The 20,162-nt window shown below is 32.1% G+C and overlaps 1 protein-coding gene and 1 pseudogene across 1 annotated transcript; one reads left to right on the top strand and one right to left on the bottom strand.

Moving 5' to 3' along the window:
- The first annotated feature begins 2,255 nt into the window (after nt 1-2,255).
- LOC145610849 (beta-amyrin 6-beta-monooxygenase pseudogene) lies at nt 2,256-4,741 on the top strand (annotated as a pseudogene).
- Nucleotides 4,742-5,584: 843 nt separating this feature from the next.
- LOC145610848 (uncharacterized) lies at nt 5,585-6,349 on the bottom strand. The gene has a single exon (XM_081666125.1). It carries the CDS (start codon nt 6,347-6,349, stop codon nt 5,585-5,587), a length of 765 nt encoding a protein of 254 aa, XP_081522251.1.
- Between the last annotated feature and the right edge of the window lie 13,813 nt (nt 6,350-20,162).

Here is a 20,162-nt window from a genome sequence, read left to right as displayed (position 1 = left end):
TTTTTAAATGAGGGTAAATTTGACATTTGATTAGGTATTTTTTACTAAAAGAGGAAAGAAATTTATTAGTTGCACATAATAGCAAGCGGACAAAAATAGCAAAAGTTGCACATAATAATAAACGGAGGTAGTATATATATATATATATATATATATATATATATATATTGTCAAGTATATATATAAATTATTATGTCTTATTCATAATATTGTAGTCGGTTATGTTTGGTAAATACAAGTACTATATTTTATAAAAGGGTAACAAAATTCATCGTAATACCTAATCATTTACAATAAGATATTGAAATATGATATTCATATATGAATATATATGATAATACACCCATGATCTATAGTCTATACAATACAACCAATATACATGTCATTATTTTTTTTGGTTAAATATCACATGCCTTGATACGATCAATCAATCTACCACTATTTGCTATAATTATTTGTAAATTCCATGCAGTTAACCAACATATATGTAGTAAAAAAATTGATTGACAATTCAAACTAAAAAAATTAATCAACAAAATTTAATTATTTTGAACGTAATTCCTAAAATGTGTAGATATGAATGATAAGAATATTGTGTGTAAGATTTCATAATATTGTACAATTTTTTATATACGATATTATGTAAATTTATATGGTTGGCACAATCGTTAGGACATTTTGTCAGAAACTACCTATTAAAAACATTTTTTTTTGCGAGAAACTACCTAATTAAAAAAATGTTGTAAAAAACTACCTATTAAAATAAAAATGTTGCAAAAAACTACCTATTAAAATAAAAAATGTTGTAATAAAATTTCTTTCGCCAGTTTTCTATTATTGACTAATTAATTTCTCCGGTGTTGACCACCCTCCGCCGGTCACATGATTCTGAATTAACCAAATTCTCACCTTTTTTTCCCGAATTTGGTGCCTAAAATCAACATTTAATCCTTATATCCATCAATTTATCCATCCCTTGCTTCCCTAGCTTGCGTCATTTTCCCCTTCCTCTACTTCCGTTTGACAAAATGCGTTTTGGGTATCTTAATTTGGGCTAATTTTGAGAGTTGAAATTGGTTGAATTAATGTCATGGGTTGCTTCGTTGTTGCTTTATTATTGTTGGGTTTAGCGTCGTTGGAATGGCGACTTGGCTGCTGTTTAATTTGTTGGTGGCTATGGGTATTAAGGTGATGCGAGAGATATGAGCAGCCAGCAAGGTATGGTGAGGAAGAGTTGTGAGCCAGTTCTATTAGGTTATGTCAAGAGGAATAGAGGGGAGTGTGGTGGTGCGTCATGCGGTGAGAAATTGTGAAGGAGTTACGATTTGTGTTGCTTTTGGGGATGCGAGAGGGTGGATTTGGGGGTGTTGTGGTGGTGGGGAGATGATGAGGAAGGTAGCACTGCTAGCGGGGCATGAAAAAAAGTCTTAAAATGTTACGTGACCGGCACATGGGTGGTAAGCCGAAGAAATTAGTTAACGGGTGAAAATTTGATAAAGAGTAATTTGTTACAACATTTTCATTTTAATAGGTAGTTTCTTACAACAATTTTTTTATTAGGTAGTTTCTCGCAAAAAAAAAAAAAAAAAAAAAAAAAAGCTTTTAATAGGTAGTTTTTGGCAAAATGTCCTTATCGTTATGTATGCCAACTATATAAATTACAAAAATAGATTATTTTACCTAACACACACACACACATATATGTATGTATGTATGTATTTTTAAATTATAAATCAGTAGAAATAATACTTAAATCAATAAAAACAAGTTCAGATCAATAAATATATGTCCATTTCAGTAAAAATAAGTTCAGTTCAGTAAAAATAAGTTTAGTCAAATTCAGTTTTAATCAGTAAATATAATTTCACTTCAGCAAAATTTAGGTGAAAAGAACGGGGCCTTACTAGAGCTAACTCTTAAGAGCAATTCTTTTCATTTTTTTATCTGTTATTTAGATTTTTTTTTTTTTTTTAAATCATCATAAGAATTATGGTTTAAACCATAATTGTTGATTTTTCAGTATTCCTTAATTGTTGATATTTCATTATTGCTCAAACCATTTTAATTAAAACTTTTGTTTGAAACTAAAAAAATAGAGGGGTATTTTAGGGATTCCATAATTTGAACACCTACTTTTCAGTCTCCGTACCACCCTTGCTTTCAATTCACTTATATAATAGAGATACAAGTAGATCACATGCATGTATTCAATTTCCTCAACTTTCATATAAAAAATACAACTATTCATAGATGCAATGGCTTTCATCATTTTGTTTAGCTTTGCTTTAACAATCTTCTTCATACTACTTTTCCGTAAGATAAAATCCCGCCTTAGCTCAAGGCTTCCTCCGGGCAAAACCGGATGGCCGATACTCGGAGAAACCTTGAGTTACATCCCAAATCCGGCTAAATTTATAAGTGATCGAATGAAGATGCACTCCCGTGACATCTTCCAAACATCCTTAGCAGGGGAGAAAATGGCCATCTTTTGTGGTGCCTCGGGTAACAAGTTCATTTATTCAAATGAATCAAAATTCAAGACGTGGTTACCACGTACGATTATAGATATCCTAGCTTTAACAAACATTGACTCTAATTCCCCACCATGGAAGCTATTCGAAGAGCAACTACATAAGTTTCTTAGTCTCGAGTCTATGAAACAATACGTGCCAATTATGGATACTAAGGTTCGCGAGCATTTAGAGGTGCATTGGATGCCTTTTAATGAAGTAAAAGCTCTACCACTATCGAAAGAGTTCACTTTTTCCATGATTTGCCATTTGGTTTTGAACATCAATGATAGTGGTCAAGTGAAAGAATTGGCTACGCCCTACTATGACTTGGTCAAGGGGCTAATGTCAGCGCCTATAAATCTTCCGGGAACCACATACAACCGTGCTATAAACGCGTCCAAAATTCTAAGAGAAAAATTAGTAGAATTAGTTAGGAAAAGAAAGTTGGAGTTCTTGGCAAACAAAGATCATGTAAATGTTGATGGTCTTGATTTCTTGGGTGGGATGTTTAGGGCATCAATTGAAAGTGGTGACATTTTAAGTGAGATGGAGTTAGTTGGCAAGATTATAGCACTCTTGTTTGCTGCCTTTCACACTACAAGCACCGCCATTACATTCTTAATGGCTCATCTTGCCGAATATCCTGATGTGTACGCAAAAGTTTTAAAAGGTACCCTTTACTAACCCTGTCAATAGACAGATTATAGAAATTAAAACTTTGTACATTTTAAAGTACACTTACCATAAGCTACTGTTGAACATGCCATACAACCGTTGAAATTAATACTTTGTACATTTTAAAGTACACGTACCACAAGCTACTGTTGAACATGGCATACAACCGTAAAATCAATCTTTAAGACTGAGTAATGATTAAACAATTTTTGGTTTAATCACTAATGATTTATAATTTTTAATTTGATATACGTAGTAGAATATATTAACTGCAAAGTCAAATATAGCTTATTTTATCGTCAAAATTGCACAGGGGAGCCAAGTTGTTCGTTCTCATGCATCGATCTATAAATAATCTTATGCATGTACGTAACCCTCATAGGCTTAATTAATGTATTTATTTCCTTATTGATTTGCTACATGATCGTTAGAACAATTGGAGATTGCACAATCTAAAGAAAAAGGGGAACTATTGAATTGGAAAGATATTCAGAGAATGAAGTACTCGTGGAATGTGGTTTGCGAAACAATGCGACTTAGACCATCTGCCCTCGGAGGTTTTAGGGAGGCTTCCACAGACATCCATTACGGTGGCTACACCGTACCGAAGGGGTGGAAGGTATGATAATCGATGATTTTTCTCTTATTTCAGTATCTCACTAAACTATTATGGAGTAACATGTAATGCACTACCTCTATCCTTGATTGTTTTTATTTGCTTGATATATTTTTATATAGTGAATTAAAAATTTTCCTTTCATAATGCGGCATTATTAGCCAGTCAGCCAGTCTTTAAATTAAAAAAGACACTTTCTCACAATCAATCGTGAATCAACAAAATCCTTAAATCAAACACGAATTCTTCAAAAAGGTGGGTATACATTAATTTATTGTAAGACACTAAGACAGGTTACATTACAACTAAGTCTAATTGTCAAGACTAAGCGTCTGTTCTCATTGAATGAAGTGAACTGAATTGAACTGAAATGAATATACTTAGAAGATCAAATCATGTTCAAAATAAGAAAGAAAGTAGTCTTCATTAATTCTAATTATCAAATTACGAATATAACATATCTTATAGCTCAGTCTGTCAATTTACATTGTTTAATCACTTCCTTAAATAGAGAGATAAAGAAGGTGTGATTTATTAAAGAAAACAGAAAAAGTGTAGTGATAATAACATGTTATGGTCTAGTACAATTATTTATTTAATCTGATCTCTTGATTTCCTATGCTATGAAAAATAATTTTAGGTTCACTGGTCTACTTATTCAACACACATGGATCCATTATATTTTCCAAAACCAGAAAGATTTGACCCATCACGATTTGAAGAGAATCACCCTCGTGGTGTTTATGTACCTTTTGGATCAGGTCCTCGTATGTGTTGTGGAAATCAATATGCTCGAATGAAGATCCTTGTTTTTCTGCATAATGTAGTAACTCGATTTCGACTATCAAAAGTTAACCCTAATGAAAGGATACTCTATACACCAGATCCAGTCTTCGTTGATGGCCTCCATATCCGCCTTGATTGTCACAAGGAATAAAAAGAGGGAAAACTTTTGCATACACCTGGTTTTCAGTAATTTACTGTACATCGGGTACACTTTTGTCAGATTTAGTGTTACTTTTGTCAAATTTAGTGTCACTTTTGTCAAATTTATCAATGAAGCATAAATAACTCTTATATATGTCAGGGTAACTTTTGTGCGTTTTAGTGTAACTTTTGCACATTTTATTGTCACTTTATAACGGATGTTCAGTAATTTACTGAACATCCGTTTTATTTAAAAGTTTGTGTAAAAAGAGAATGACAAGTTATTTAACAATGTTTTGGATTGTTGTAATATTTATATAAATTACTATAATTACCTTTTTTTTTATTATGTGTAACATAGAAATATTTTATGTATCACAAATTATACCCTTTTGTTGCACGTAATAAGAAATGAAAGTAGTAATTCCGATTCTCATATTTCTTGCATTAGCCACTATTTGTTGGAAATAAGAAAGCAAAAATAGTAGGGAACACGTTGAATATGAAATAAGAAAGCAAAAATAGTAGGGAACACGTTGAATATGAACTGATGCTTTCTAATTCTAATTAACAAATTTAAACTAAGATATTTATCCTAAAACTAAGGAAGCTAATTAACCACAAACTTGAAGCACTAATTTCAACACACCCCCTTGCTTCAAAGTTTGTGATAATCATGAAGCACGTCTCTTCAATGTTGTGATGCCCTTCTCATCACCTACACAATTCGTTGTTGATGCACATTATCACCAACCATCAATGTTTACTTGTTGATGCACATCTCACCAACATACTCTTCAAATTTTCAAATTTTGGAGTACTTCCCTCCATGGTGCACTTCTCACCCACAACTCTAAAATAGGTTCTCTTCCACAGCCACTTGTGCCATATTCTCTTGCTCTTCATTTTTGGACTTACAATTTCTTGCCATGTGCCCAAATGGTTGACAATTAAAACACTTAGGTTTTCCCTTATGCCAACAATCTTTTTCCTCGTGACCCATTTTGTGGCAAATGTTGCATTGGAGGGACTTGCCTTTCCCCTTTTGATAAGGAGATCTTGCTAGAAATGCTTTTTCATTCTTGTTTTCACCATCTTCATTTCTCATGGACCTCCTTTGATCCACCGCATGTAGTGAATTTATCAACTCCGAAACTGTCAACTTTGAAAAATCTTTAGTATCTTCAATTGAAGAAAGTTTAGTTTCATACCTTTCCGGAAGACTAACAAGAAGTTTGTCCACTACTCTTTGATTGTCAAATTCTCCACCAAGTAATTTGATTTGATTTGCAATGGACATTAGCCGACTCCCGTATTCCTTGACACCTTCACTACCTTCCATCCCCATCATTTCAAACTCTCTTTTTAGGTTCAAAATTTGCATGAGTTTGGTTTGATGGTTTCCTTCATACTCCTCAATTTTTTCCCATGCTTCTTTAGGAGTATCACAACCCATAATAGTTGTGAAGATTTCATTCGACACCACTGAATGTAGACACGAAAGTGCCTTTGCAATTTTTGCCATATCCTCATCATATTTTTTGGTTTGGGCTACGGTTGGATTTTGTGAAAAAGGAATTGGATACACATCACTCTCAATTGCTTCCCATAAACTCATGGCTTTCAAATATGATTTCATTTTGATAGCCCATGTACTATAATTATCCCCTTTGAATATGGGAATAGAAAGTGAAAAATTGTTTGGGGCAGACATTAGAACTCTCACGATTTTTTAACCTCACAAGCCCTAAGGATCAAATGGCTCTTGATACCAAGTTGAAATAATAAAATAGAGATGAGAGAAGGGAAAGAATGATAAAAGTTGTATTCAATCCATTTAAAATTTTACTACATTACAACATATATATAGTGCAAAATATAACTAAAAATAAGGAACATAATCCCATGATCATTGATCATGTTAACATTAACCCCCACTAAACTAACCCACTACTATTATGATTCCACTAACATTAGGAGTTAACTAACCACTAATAATTTGAAGCAAATATTCCAACAGCCACTAGGGTTAACTCTTCAACAGAAAACAACTCTCTTTTTATTATTTGTTATTCGTTTTTTTTTAATTACATGACTGTTTTGTTATTCACAACATGCATACTCTAGCGAGCTTATACATGAATTGAAGACAACCTTTCAGGGATTTATTCCACTATTTTCCTTACAATGCAACAAAACCTATAAGGATCTTAGAGCACATTTGTGATCCTCGGTGAACTCAATTCTGAAACAGAATGAAGTTCCTTCTAACTTCAACCCCAGCCATTCTTAGATATTCATAAATTGTAACTCGTTCTAGATTATCAAAGGTGAATTGTGTGAAAGGATAATCTATACAACTAACGAATCCATTTTTTCATTGAAGGCCTTCATTCCAACGAACTTAGAGTAGTAGCCTTTTAGAGCATGTTTGTTAATAATGTTATTTGGGTTGGAAATTAAACAGATTTAATCAAACTATTACCGTTACTAAGTGTTTGTCGTTAGATTGTTTGGGTAGTAATTATCATTATCTAGGGGTATTGGTTTTCACCAATGTGTTATATAATTACCTCTCTAAAACCTAAGGTAACAATAATTTCCCTCACCCACCTCAAACAAAAAGAACGGAAGTTAAGTTTAATTAAGAGCATGTTTGGTAAGAGTGTATTTTGGGTGGAAATAGATTCAATTGAACAGTTATCGTTACCAGGCCAAGTGTTTAGTTTGAAGGTTCATGTAATCATTACCATTACCTAGGAGTAATGGTTTCCACCTACTTGATACCTTTTTAAAACTTGAGATAATAAATACCTTTATTCTCCTCAATTAAAAAGAGAAGGAGATAAGTTTAAGTGATTTCTTTCAATGATTAAACCAAACAAATGAAATGGTTTACTCCCCTGTTTTTAAATACTTGCTCCATTTCTCCATGCGCGTAGGTTTTGGAGAAATTGGAGAAAGTAATAAAATATGGAGATACTGGGGTTGGTGGAAGAATAAAAAATTGTAGAAAGCAAAAGTAGTGGAGAGAATTGGAGGAGAAAGAATATATGTTGGGTCTACTACGTGTGAGAAATAAATTAAAATATTGTAAAAGCTTTTCAAATAAGAAAATGAAGCAAGAATTTAAAAACGGCTGCAAATAGAAAGTAAAACAAGTATTTAAAAACGGAGGGAGTATTTAATTTCTTCTAGTTTTCATGGTTAAACCAAACAAATGAAAAAGTAAAAATAAAATGATTCCATTCTTATCTCTTATTTAATATGTCCTTTATCCTTTATTTTCAATATTCATACCAAACCCCCTTAATACGAATAAAACAAAAATATCAAACGCTCACTTTTGACTAGAGGTGTCAATTCGGATGATCGGATCGGGTTAATTTTTAAAGTTGAGTGATCATGCTAAACTATTGTGTCCATGTGACTCCAAATCTAAATATGATATTTTTTGGGTCAGTTTCAAATCGGGTCGGATCGGGTGTGATTTGACACCTCTACTTTTGACTCAATTTACACGCCTTTTGGTTGGTGTATAAGTATGACACCCCTTCCCAACTACTCTTACTATATTTGATCAAATTATTTTACGACATTCATGAATAATGTTGACACATTCTCAACCGTCTAGCTCGGGGTTCTTTAATGTTAGGACTCCCACTTAGCTTGACCATTCATTTTCACCATCAATTTCCTAATTAATATTCATTTATTTAACTAGATCGATAATGAAAGCTACGGCATATCTCATAATTACATGAATAGACGGATTAATTGATTGGAAAAATTGTCAGAAACTACACGCTTAATACTTTAATAGGGGTATTTGTTAACAACTATTCGCTAAAAAATTTTATCAATAAAACTAACCTTTAAATTTAAAAACTTAGAGTAAGGCCCTGTTCTCTTCACCTTATAAAAATAATATTATGTAAAAATAATTCCAGTTCAGTAAAAATAAGTTCATTTTAGTAAAATCAATTTCAATTTAGTAAAATTAATTTCAGTTCAGTAAAAATAAGTTCAGTTTAGTAAAATTCAGTTTTCTTAAAGAATAATTATAATAGAAAATCAGTAAAAAAAATGATTTCAGTTCAGCAAAAATAATTTCAGTTCAGTAAAATTAATTTAAGTTTAGTAAAAATAATTTAAGTTCAGCAAAAATAATTTCAGTTCAGTAAAAATAATTTCAGTTCAACAAAATTAAGGTAGAACGGAGCCTACCACTCATTTCAACTTTCCAGCAACAAACTCCGGCGTGTGGGCCTCACTTGTTCAATTCCCTCCAAAAAGATACGACACAATGACAAATTCGACCTTAATAAGTAACCTTAGGATAACCAATATGAATTTAAAGCAACAAATTCAACCAATTTCAAATTATCCCGATTTTTAAGAACCCTAATTTACTAATCGTTACACCCTAACATCAAAATTCAAAATTAATAGAATTAAAGAGAAGAATTACCTATGAATTGCAGACCCAACTTGTTTTCACTTCTTCAATTAGGGATTTTCGTTCAGAGAAAAATTGAGCAAGTGGGGCCCACTCGTTAGAGTTTGTTACCGGAAATTTGAAATGGGTAGTGCTACTCTCAGTTTTTAAATTTAGGGTAGTGCTTTTGATAAAAAATTTCAGTGAGTAGTTGTTCACAAACACCTTTATTAAGCGAGTAGTTCCTGACAACTTTTCGTGATTGATTATTTAGGCCTTCCTAGAAGATACTCTAGCATTTAAGATGTAATACATGGTGTTTGTAGCTCCTAAATAATAGAAATAATGATTTGGCAAAATTTGTTATATATGGTGTTTATAGTTCCTAAATGATTGAAATAATGCTTTAGCGAAATTTTTTTATTGTGTAACTTTCTTTAAATTTTACTAATTGTTGGTTTTATCAAGATTCAAGAAGATGTGTTGCATTGAAAGAGAGTAGAGGAAGTATAAGAAAAAACATAGTCAACAGGTCAAGGTTGTTTGACTCATCTTGATAGGTACTTTTATTAAATTATACATTTATATATATATATTTTTTTTTGAGAGAATATTATAATTTTAACAAAAATGTAATACTACAAAGTGAAAAAATACTTCATATTAACGATTTTAAATAATGTGCATTGAAATGTGTCAAAGAAAAATGAAAAGAACTGAGAAGGATCTGCAAAAGTAATAATTGTTACCCTAACCATCAAACTAAATACTCAATAACAATAATGGTAGTTTAATTGAATCCGCACAATTACAAAATTACTGAACATTCTATTACGACGAAACCTCACTATGAACACTGCTAGTGTAAGTGACTCCCTTTCCTCTCCTCCGTCTATTCCAAAGATAGAAGAATTAACTAGCTGGACACGAGATAATGATGGTCATAACTCATAAGTTGTTTTAAGTCTTTGAACCAGGACTAAAGGGCAGGCCCAACCTTGAGGGTAGGCCGAGGGAACAATAATCTCGCATGGCACGGATGGAAGGCAAACCCAACAATATTATGCAAACAAACAATTAATGACAAGGCTTTTCGAATGAAAGACCTAATTTCACTATCCACCAAATAAAGGGATTTTTTGGATAAACACCGTCACCGTCAACATTTGGTGTAAATGGACAATTGTCACAGTCAAAGACGAGGGCTAGTACCCCGTCGTTGATTTGGCCACAACTTGACATCAGTCGCATGGCAAGGCCATGCCTAGTCCCGAGTACGATCTTCCACCTATTGTGCTAGGCTTGCCTAACAATCCTTCGGTTCGGTTCCCCTGTATGTATTGTACTCTCGTTCTCAAAGTAATAAAAAGTAGTCTTGCATTTGTCTTCCTTATCGCTTGTCTTGCTTAAGTTATTAGTAGTAGGCTGGTCTAGTCGCCCTCACGGGAACCTTCTTGGTCCCTAACTTAAAAAAAAAAAAAAGTTAGTCCACAAAATATCCCGTGACAACAACCATGCCCTTACTACTTCATTACCCCGAATCCTCCCCGGCGACCTACCACCCCTTCCGACCGGTGACGACCATCACACCACCCTGACCGGCGACCAAGCACATCCCCCTCAATGACGAGCCACCACCTTCCCTCGCCGGCGGGAAGGTGATGTTTTTTTATTTCCGGCAATTGTGGTAATCTGAGACCAAAATCGGTAATCATTTTAAAGGTTATATCAAAACAAACACCAGTGGTGACATATGTCTCATCCTGCTGCTGTCATTTCCTTCCCAAAAAAAAACCATTTTCAATAAAATTAAATAAAAATCACCAAGTACTAATTCTTAGTATAAATATAAAACTTATTTGCTAAAATGATATTATAATAATATATTTTAGTCAAACTTTTTCATTCAATTTATAATAGAAATATATTACCTTAAGTTTCTTACCAAAAAAGTGTCAAAGAAAAAAAAAAGTTTCTTACAAAATAATACTATGGATAGATACTCTAACATCATTAACATAAATTTTTATCACTCTCCACTTTTTAATGTGTTAATTACAGTATTCCTTTTTTTTCGTTTTTATTTAAGCATTACACATCCTTATGACCTTATCTCTGGTAAACTATCATTGAATTAAAGAGTATAATATATTATTAGAAATGCATATTTTTGTAGTAAATTGCGTATTTATTGAAAAACTATTTTAATTTTAATAAGATACAACTTTATTACACAATATTTTTTTGGTTAAATTCGTATATCACAAGGACATACACTAACTAGTTTTAAAATAATTTTGTGAGTTGTGACAAGTCAAAACTACAAGAGCTATTTACTATGGATGCTCTAACATCATTATCATAAATTTATGAGCCTTTATTTATATGCCCAACAGCCCAGTTTTTTATTTTTTTATTTTTTTATGTTTAGAAAGCCACAAGCGCGGGATAAGAATCGATTTTAGAATATCCTAGAACTGAGAGGGAAGCTCTTCAGCTATCCCACCCTCTTAACGGTTGCGCTTCGGCCTTTATGAGCCTTTAGTAAGAGATTTTGGTGATTAACGAATTAAATGCCCACCTGTCTATATTTATATCGGGCCGCGCACAGACGAAACCCATAAGTGCTTTCATTAATCATTATTATTTATTCCATTAGCCTTGTGTTATAAAGCAATGAAAGAACCTTTTCATAAAACTTTTCATATAAGAAATTTGATGTTTAAAATTACTGTAGTTTTTGAATGTTGTATCACATACACTAAGGGTATGATAGATTCTACCTACCAATTTGATTAAAATTTTTAGTGTTGTCTTATTCTCCCTCAATTAAAATAATGTACAAATAGATGATCACTTTTGGTTAATAAATATTCTAAAAATAAAAAATAAAAAAATAAAAAAAAACCTAGCCACCATAGTAAAACTTAGGGGCTGCCATCGAATTTTATTGGTGGTAAGCCCCAAATTCTTCTTTAATTTAATGTTTTTAGCCAATAGAGATCGCCAACAGTATGGTGATTATAGTTAGTCCCTCTATGTAGGGTTTAGTTAGTCCCTCCATGTAGAGTTTAGTATTGTTTGTTTGTTTGTTTGTATATAGTGTGTGCAGGGATACAAGTTTGTAAGATTCCTCTTGCAAATTTGTGGAATTGCGAGCCTGTTGGTATAGAGGTGCAGATTTAGAAGATTCGTCTTGCAAATTTACAGATCTTGATGACCAATCAAATTTTATCACTTTTGCGACTATACATCAATGGAGCTCCGTCAAGAATGATGCAAAGATATCTAAAATTATCTAGGAGCAGTTGAGAAGCGATGTCAATAGTTTAGGGGTGTTTAATTCTTATATTGAGAATTTAGATCTCCTAAGGGATGATTGTAAATGTCGTATGACTATTATTATTTAATGAAATCACCCCTTCCTATTCCATTCAAAAAAAAGATGATCACTTTTAATTTGGCTTATAGGTGAACAAGATATGCTCCCAATTTTTGGGCTAAAAATTTCTGCCTGGCCTAAATTTTACAAAAATATTTATTTTCGACATTATTATTATGTGCACCATGGTGCACCTAGAAATAGGTGCACCATGTATATACTTTTGAACATTTAGTAAAAAAAAAAAATTTGAACATTTTACAAAAATGAACATTTAGTATGAACACGTCACAAAAACTGAACATAAACATGCAATTTTTGTGTTCATAATTTAAAATGAAATGTTCATTTTGTATATAGTAAATGTTCAGTTTATATCACAAAACTATTGAATTATTATGAGTCAGACAAGACTCGTAGTAATTCAAAATTTGCGATGTTCAGACTTTTTACTAAATGTTCAAAATTCACGATTGTTCAGATTTTTTTACTAAATGTTCAAAAGTACAGGCGTGATGCATTGTGAGTGTTCAGATTTTTTAACTAATTGTTCAAATTTTGTGATGTTCAGATTTTTATAGTATATGTTCAAAATTTGCGATTGTTCAGATTTTTTACTAAATGTACAAAAGTACAGGCTTGATGTATTGCGATTGTTCAGATTTATTACCTAAATGTTCAAAATTTGTGATGTTCAGATGTTTTTGCTACATGTTCAAAATTTGCAATTGTTCAGATTTTTTAACTAGATGTTCAAAAAAATGGACGGTGGTGCACCTATTTCTAGGTACACCATGGTGCATCTTAAAATTTGCGCCGCTAAGCTCAATCTAAATTTGCATATTTTGGACCAGTATGAACCGCCTATGAGGGTTGATTATTTGCCTTCTGACCAGCCTAAACCCGACTTGGCCCATCCCTTGATTACATCTAGCCTGGCCCAATTAATTGCAAGAGATCGATTAGACATTTGCCCGGATCTATTATTTTATAAGAAATAAATTTTATCAATAATTTAGTACTACTCCCATACTTTAAAGTTTTCAAATACCTACCTTTAACTTCGTTTGTTTTTTCTTTTTTTTTTTTTTTTTTTTTTGGATCCACCACTACTTGATGACGGATTCTGTCATAATTTTCTTTACAGGATCCACATTAGTTGCTTATCATAAAATCAAATAAAGTAGGTTGGTTGAAGTGGTTTGGTGGTATGGAGTTTATATGTGATCCTTTATCGGATGATTGATTGTTGTTGTTCATCCTAAGTTCCGCGTGGAAAGAATTAGGAAGTGATCGGTTCTTGAAATTAACAGTGAAAGCATAACATCTTTGTTTTTTTTTTTTTTTTTTTTTTTTTTTTTTTTTTTTTTTTTGAAGGGGACATAACATCTTAGTTTGAAACCATTTAGGAAGGTACCTTTTTATAAATTAAATGCGGGTTAGGCACAGAGTGACAATATCATATTTATATATATGGGAGCCAAGTTGAGCATGCGACCCAACAAGTTGGATGATTAAGGTCCATCAAGTGGTATTCATAGTTAATGGTTTGGGTGGTACAAACACATTCAATACGAAATCCAACTAGAGCAGTGACTTGGTGGGCGGAACATGCCGGATATGTGAATATAAGTCTTTGATTGTGATATGTGGTAAGCCCTCAATGGCTCAATGTGGTTTCATGTTTGAAGATCTCCTCAATGCCTCAATGTGGTTTCATGTTTGAAGATCTAATAGTGGCTTTGCAAGATGGTTCAGATGAATATGAGGCCATGAATTTTAAGTAAGAGCACACGTCATTAGTATTAGCTCTCTAGTCTCTACATAAAGTGCTTAAAAACACATACATGCTAGTTAAACCCAAAGAAGATAAGCGTGTGGCCCAACAAATTAAATGATTGAGGCCCAAAAATGATAATTTGTTTATCTGGGATAGTGGACAGTGATAAATGCGGTTATGTTGCAAGGTTTTAGGTGCTTGTCGATCAATTATATGCAATTATTACTAAATATATTCTTAATCCATACTAACCTTTGATAAAAATGATCCTTGATGTACAATAAATTACTATACATCGGATGTATACTAATATTACTCTTATTTGTAATCATTGGTCAAGTAAAAGGGATTGATTCTCCCTATAATCCTATTCTTCAATGGATAATTTTTTATTACACGTGATTTATGACGGTTGATATAATATGCAAATTCACAGACAAAAATTATATGAAGTATCTTAAATTTGGATGTATTTTAAGATTGCCTAAGCACTTTATTAGTTGTTAATTAGTCGATTAATCTTTTAAAAGTTGAATCATTTCAAATATTTGGTATCGAATTGGGCCATCAATGAATTATTATGATTTCGTGGAATATTTTTTATAGGTGTCAATAATGCATGTAGATGTATTTGTTGTTGAATACTTGTTGAATATTCTCTTAATAGAAAATATACAAAGGGATACGACATAGGTTCAAATAAGATCTGTTTATATACTTAATCAATGGGTAGTGAGATTAAAGGCTAACTACTAGAAGGGACTAAACATGCTTCGCATTAAACTAAAATTATTATTCTATATACACCCTCTTTCCTTATATGAAGTATATTTGTCCTATTTGACTTTATTTTTACGTTCTCCAAGATACGTCTTAAAGTGTATATATCTCTAATTTTATGTACTTAAAAATTATAAAAACTTGATATTAATAAAATATACAATAAGGCGAATCAAACAAGATATGACATGAATATTTTATCTATTATATATTAATTATAATCAATAGTCAAATTTTGAAAATTTGACCCTTTTTTGGCAATGAACCAAAAAAAAAAAAAAAAAAAAAAAAAAAAAAATTGAATGAAGAAAGCACCTCATACTATATTCTTTTACGTACACGTGAATCCTGATGAGTTGGTCATACACCAATTCAACGACAATAGTCTATTGGAACTATTTGGATTTGGAAGCTTCTGAAATGTGTTAGGTTACTTTATTTGGTTGTGAATAATTAATTATCTTGATTCTTGAATTGATAGATTACCGAGTCAATTAAAAAGATGTACTCCATATTAATATTCCAACGCCAATAATGTTGCATAGATTATTCTATCATAATAACAATAAATATTAATAATGTTACATAAAAAACGTACGTTTATCCTAATCTAGTGCTTGTGATAATTGATACGAGTATAAATCAATATATTAGACAATAATTGTACTAATACAGCACTACTGATTCATCAGTCATTCCACGTGATATTGCAAAATGCCGTCCTTATCATCGGTATTGTTACTTTAGAAAAATACTACAAGAGGGGGGTGAATTGTAGTAAGGGAGAATTTAGCTAACTTTTTGCGGAATTGATAAAACTAAGCTAAAGGAACTTCAAAGTCACATAAAGAGATTTTATGTGGAAAACCTCTTGGCCCTAACAAGCAAAAAAAAAAAAAAATCACGACTTGGGATTTTAGGAAAGATTCTTCACTATAATAGGGCAAACAACCTATTATTACAAGCTAAATGATCTATCTTCAAGTTCCTCTATGAACTTGAAGTTCCCAGCAGCAAGTCCCTCTACTCTTATCTTTTCTTTTCTCTTCTCTCTCTTTCTCTACTGACTTCTTTAGAGTTCACTCAAACTCCCAATTCCCAATTATAACTTTGAAAGACAATACTCTAGTGAAAGTAATTATGAAAGTTAACAAGCTAAGTAGAATGCGACTCTTGACTCTTTTAGAAAACAATAAAGATATAAAGATATGATTGAGCAAGGTGAAGTTTTCCAGAAAACAACTTCGATATTTATAGGAAAACATGGCTTGATCAAAACACCACAACTTCCACTACTTACGGCACTACTACTGCACATCAACACCACTCCTTTCCACCACTACCAGAGCTTCAAACATGTCCTAGAAACCAAGGCACTTTGAACCTCTTAGAAGCAGTTTATTCGTGGAGTGGAGAAGACTAATTCAACCGTTAGTTGCGCAAGTTTAGGAAGTCAGTTTATTCAATCTTTTCAAAGATATTTTTCTGAAATAAAAAGATATTGATTTGAAATAAGATCAAAAAAGATATTTTCAAAACCATTTTTTTCTATTTTTTTAGCAATCAAAGAAATTATATCTTTTTAAATCGCATTTCACTAAGTATCAACTCCTAATTATTCTCACTTACATAAACCTAAAACATAAAATATTTTAGTCTTTAATTCTCTAGGAAGTCTCTGCTCCGAGTCTTCTTTCTTCAGCTTCTGCTCTGAAGTTTCTGTTCCTTCACAGGAACACTGCAACAAGTCTTCTAATCCTTTAGCTTCTGTTCCTTTGCCTCAAATTAATCCTGTAATTAACATAAGCAAACTACAAAACTTATCAAGGCATTAGTCCATTTATTTGACTTGTGTTATCATCAAAACATCAAGGGCAACAGGTATTTACTAAAGAAAAAAATTGATATCGATCTTCACAAACGAATAAACGATCTATTTAAATATAAACAATGAATGAATCAAACAAAGAAAGGGAATTTAGATGAATCTATTGTTTGGTATAACATTGGTAAAGGAAGGAAAGTGAAGGAAAAGCTAATTTAAAGCTTAATAGATTTAATTTATTTCTTTCCTGTCAAATTCCTCCAATTTTGGAAGGAAAGGGAAGGGAAGATTTTGTGAAGGGAGCTTTCCTTCCATTTCCCTTCATTTCCTTTCAAATCACATTTAATTTTTATAACCAAATATAGGAATTCTTATTTTTCCTTTCTTTTCTTTTCCACCCAATTCCTCCCAACCAAAAAGGGCCTAAAAATTACAATTTTTTTTTTTTTAAAAAAAAAGAGATTTGGTGTAAACTAAGCTACAATGCAAAATACTAATTTTTGAAAACACTACAAAAACATGCTCTAGCTATGTTATCGACCGATTTCCAGAAAGCCTAGTCCAACCGCTGGTAAAATCTAATTCACCAATTGCTTCTTTAGTGACCGCTTATTAGGGAATGTTTTGTTGGAACTTTTGGAATGGATGAATTAGAACCCACTGAACCCATATTGGAACCGCCATTGTATTAGGAATTTTATAAATAAAATATCATATCAAGAGGGTTCTAATTCTACCTCATCCCCCTAAAATCCTATACCCACCTAACCTTATCCCCTAAGATTCATAATCCATTCCTTTAATGAAATTCCAAAAATAAACCAAACAAGTTTAGACAAGTATGGGGTTTATAATCCATACCTCCCTGATATGAGATCACATACCAATCCATTCCAATTTAACGAACCAAACTACCCTTAGTAATAGTTGATAATGTATTAGCAGTGGGTTAGGTTATCGAAATAAAAACTAGTGCATTTTCATAAAATATAGTATCAGACTAATGTTGATGGCCTATGTCGTTGGAAAATTATTTTTACTTAAAAATTTATATGTGAATTTGATTTAAATAGTCTCAACCGATCTTCTAAGTTATTATAACAAGTTACCTTACATGTGTCGGCAAATGACAGGTCAGATAAATTAAATTTAAAAAATTTTACAAAAAAAATTAAAAAATTAAAAACCCAAACTCAGCCGACAGTCCTTGCCGCCGTCACCCCACCCCTTCCCTCTAATACCGTAGTTGGGCTAGGGCGGTCGTCGAGGGCCCTTAGTCCAAAAGCTCAATTTCATTATAACAAATTTAACCTATAGAAATTAATCTCCTTATTATTTACTCAATTAAACAAAGTAGCTCAATGGTTATCGTAGGGATTTAGTTACCTTGATGAACTTAGGGTTTGAGACTTAAGAATTGTTCTTTTCAATTTATTTCAGATAATTATTACTTATTCCTTAATAAATTTAGATCAGATCAGATATATTCAAAAGAACGACATTTTATTTTCCTTATTTTCACTTATTATTCTTTTTGTACTTGTTTCATATTTTCCCCACATTTATGACTTTTTCTAAATTCTATTACAAAATTTTCTTGTAGCCCCCAATTTTCTTTTTTCAATCCATCTTGTGTGCGACTGGCCACACCATGTGGCTACGAGCAAATGAACAAAGGAACCCCGACCCTATAACACTGATTAAGTAATAACCCATGTAATAGTGACGTACTAGATAACCCCTTTAACACTATCGAGTAATAACCCTTATACCACTGATAAAGTAACTCCTTTAATACTCACCAGGTAACCCCATAACGCTAACGAAGTAAATCCTATGATGAGTGATCACACCGTGTAGCCAACCACATATACAAATTTGTGTTCTTTATAAATTCTATCCCGAGCCATTAAATATAGTACAAAAAACCAAATTAACATTTTTTTTGTCAAGAAGTAAACACAACATTTATGACACCAAAAATGCATGAAATACAAGCAATGTATAAATTAATTATGAGACGGATAGCACATGATATTTGTAATCGCTCTTATAAATAATATAGTAACACTATCCATACTAAGTATTTCCGAGGCGCGCGCATATATATATATATATATATATATATATATATATATATATATATATATATATATATATATATATATATATATATATATATATATATATATATATATATATATATATATATATATATATATATATTCTGATATGTATGATTTTGTTATTTATTTATTTATTTAATTTTTTTTTTTTGCTAATTTTTACAAGTGATTATATATATTATTTTTTTTTTTTGTTGATAATAAATTTTGTAGATTAACCTTTTTTTTTTAAGACTATCGCATATTCACATTAAAATTGAATGTCTAATATGTGTATCACATTAACATATAGTATTTTGAACTGTAGTTTTTATGAAATTGAATCTCTAATTAGTGTATCACATTAACATAGTAAATGATGGGGCCCCCTAAATGTTAATTTGCGTAGGCTCTTAAAAAGTACTCCCTCCGTCCCTAAATTACATTCCTCTTTGGAAATTTACACAGGAATTAAGGAGAGAAGAATAAGACAAATAACAATAATATGATAATGCAATGGGAAGTACAAAGATTAAATAGTTATTACTCATAACATGTCATCAATCCTTTGCGAAAAAAAAGGACCAATCACATGCTCCTAATTGAAATTTTTTAACCAATCATATTCATTGTAATTTGGAACAAGGATTATGAGTGAGATTCGGTAAGGATCAATGAGTGAGAAAGCATTAAATATAAAACAAAAAAGAGAGTTGATTTACAAAAAAAAAACTTACCAAAGATAGAAAGGAGGAATGTAATTTTGGAATATCAAAAAATAGAAAGGAGGAATGTAATTTAGGGACGGAGGGAGTAAAAAAACGACCATGCTTCCCTCATCCCATTTCCGGCTGCTCCCCTTCCCCTTTCCGGCCCTTTCCCTTCAATTCCCCCATCCCATTTTAAGATATTTGGTTTAGGTGGGGTAGTTTTGGAGTCTGGGTAATTTAGGTGGGGTGGTTATAGGTTTTGGGTCTTGGTAATTTAGGTAGGATGGTTTCGGATTTGGTTTGGATGTAGTGGTTTACTTTTGGAGTTGGTGTAGGGTGGAGTGGTGGTTTCGGGTCTGGGTGGGTAGGGGCGATGCATGGTTTCGAGTCTGGGTCGGGTGGTGAATCCGG

The sequence above is a fragment of the Chenopodium album genome, chromosome 24 (assembly GCF_948465745.1).
Source record: "Chenopodium album chromosome 24, dcCheAlbu1.1, whole genome shotgun sequence".
In the NCBI taxonomy this organism is placed as follows: domain Eukaryota; kingdom Viridiplantae; phylum Streptophyta; class Magnoliopsida; order Caryophyllales; family Amaranthaceae; genus Chenopodium; species Chenopodium album.
Note: the sequence above shows the minus strand (reverse complement) of the source record. Positions and strands in the feature narration are given on the sequence as shown.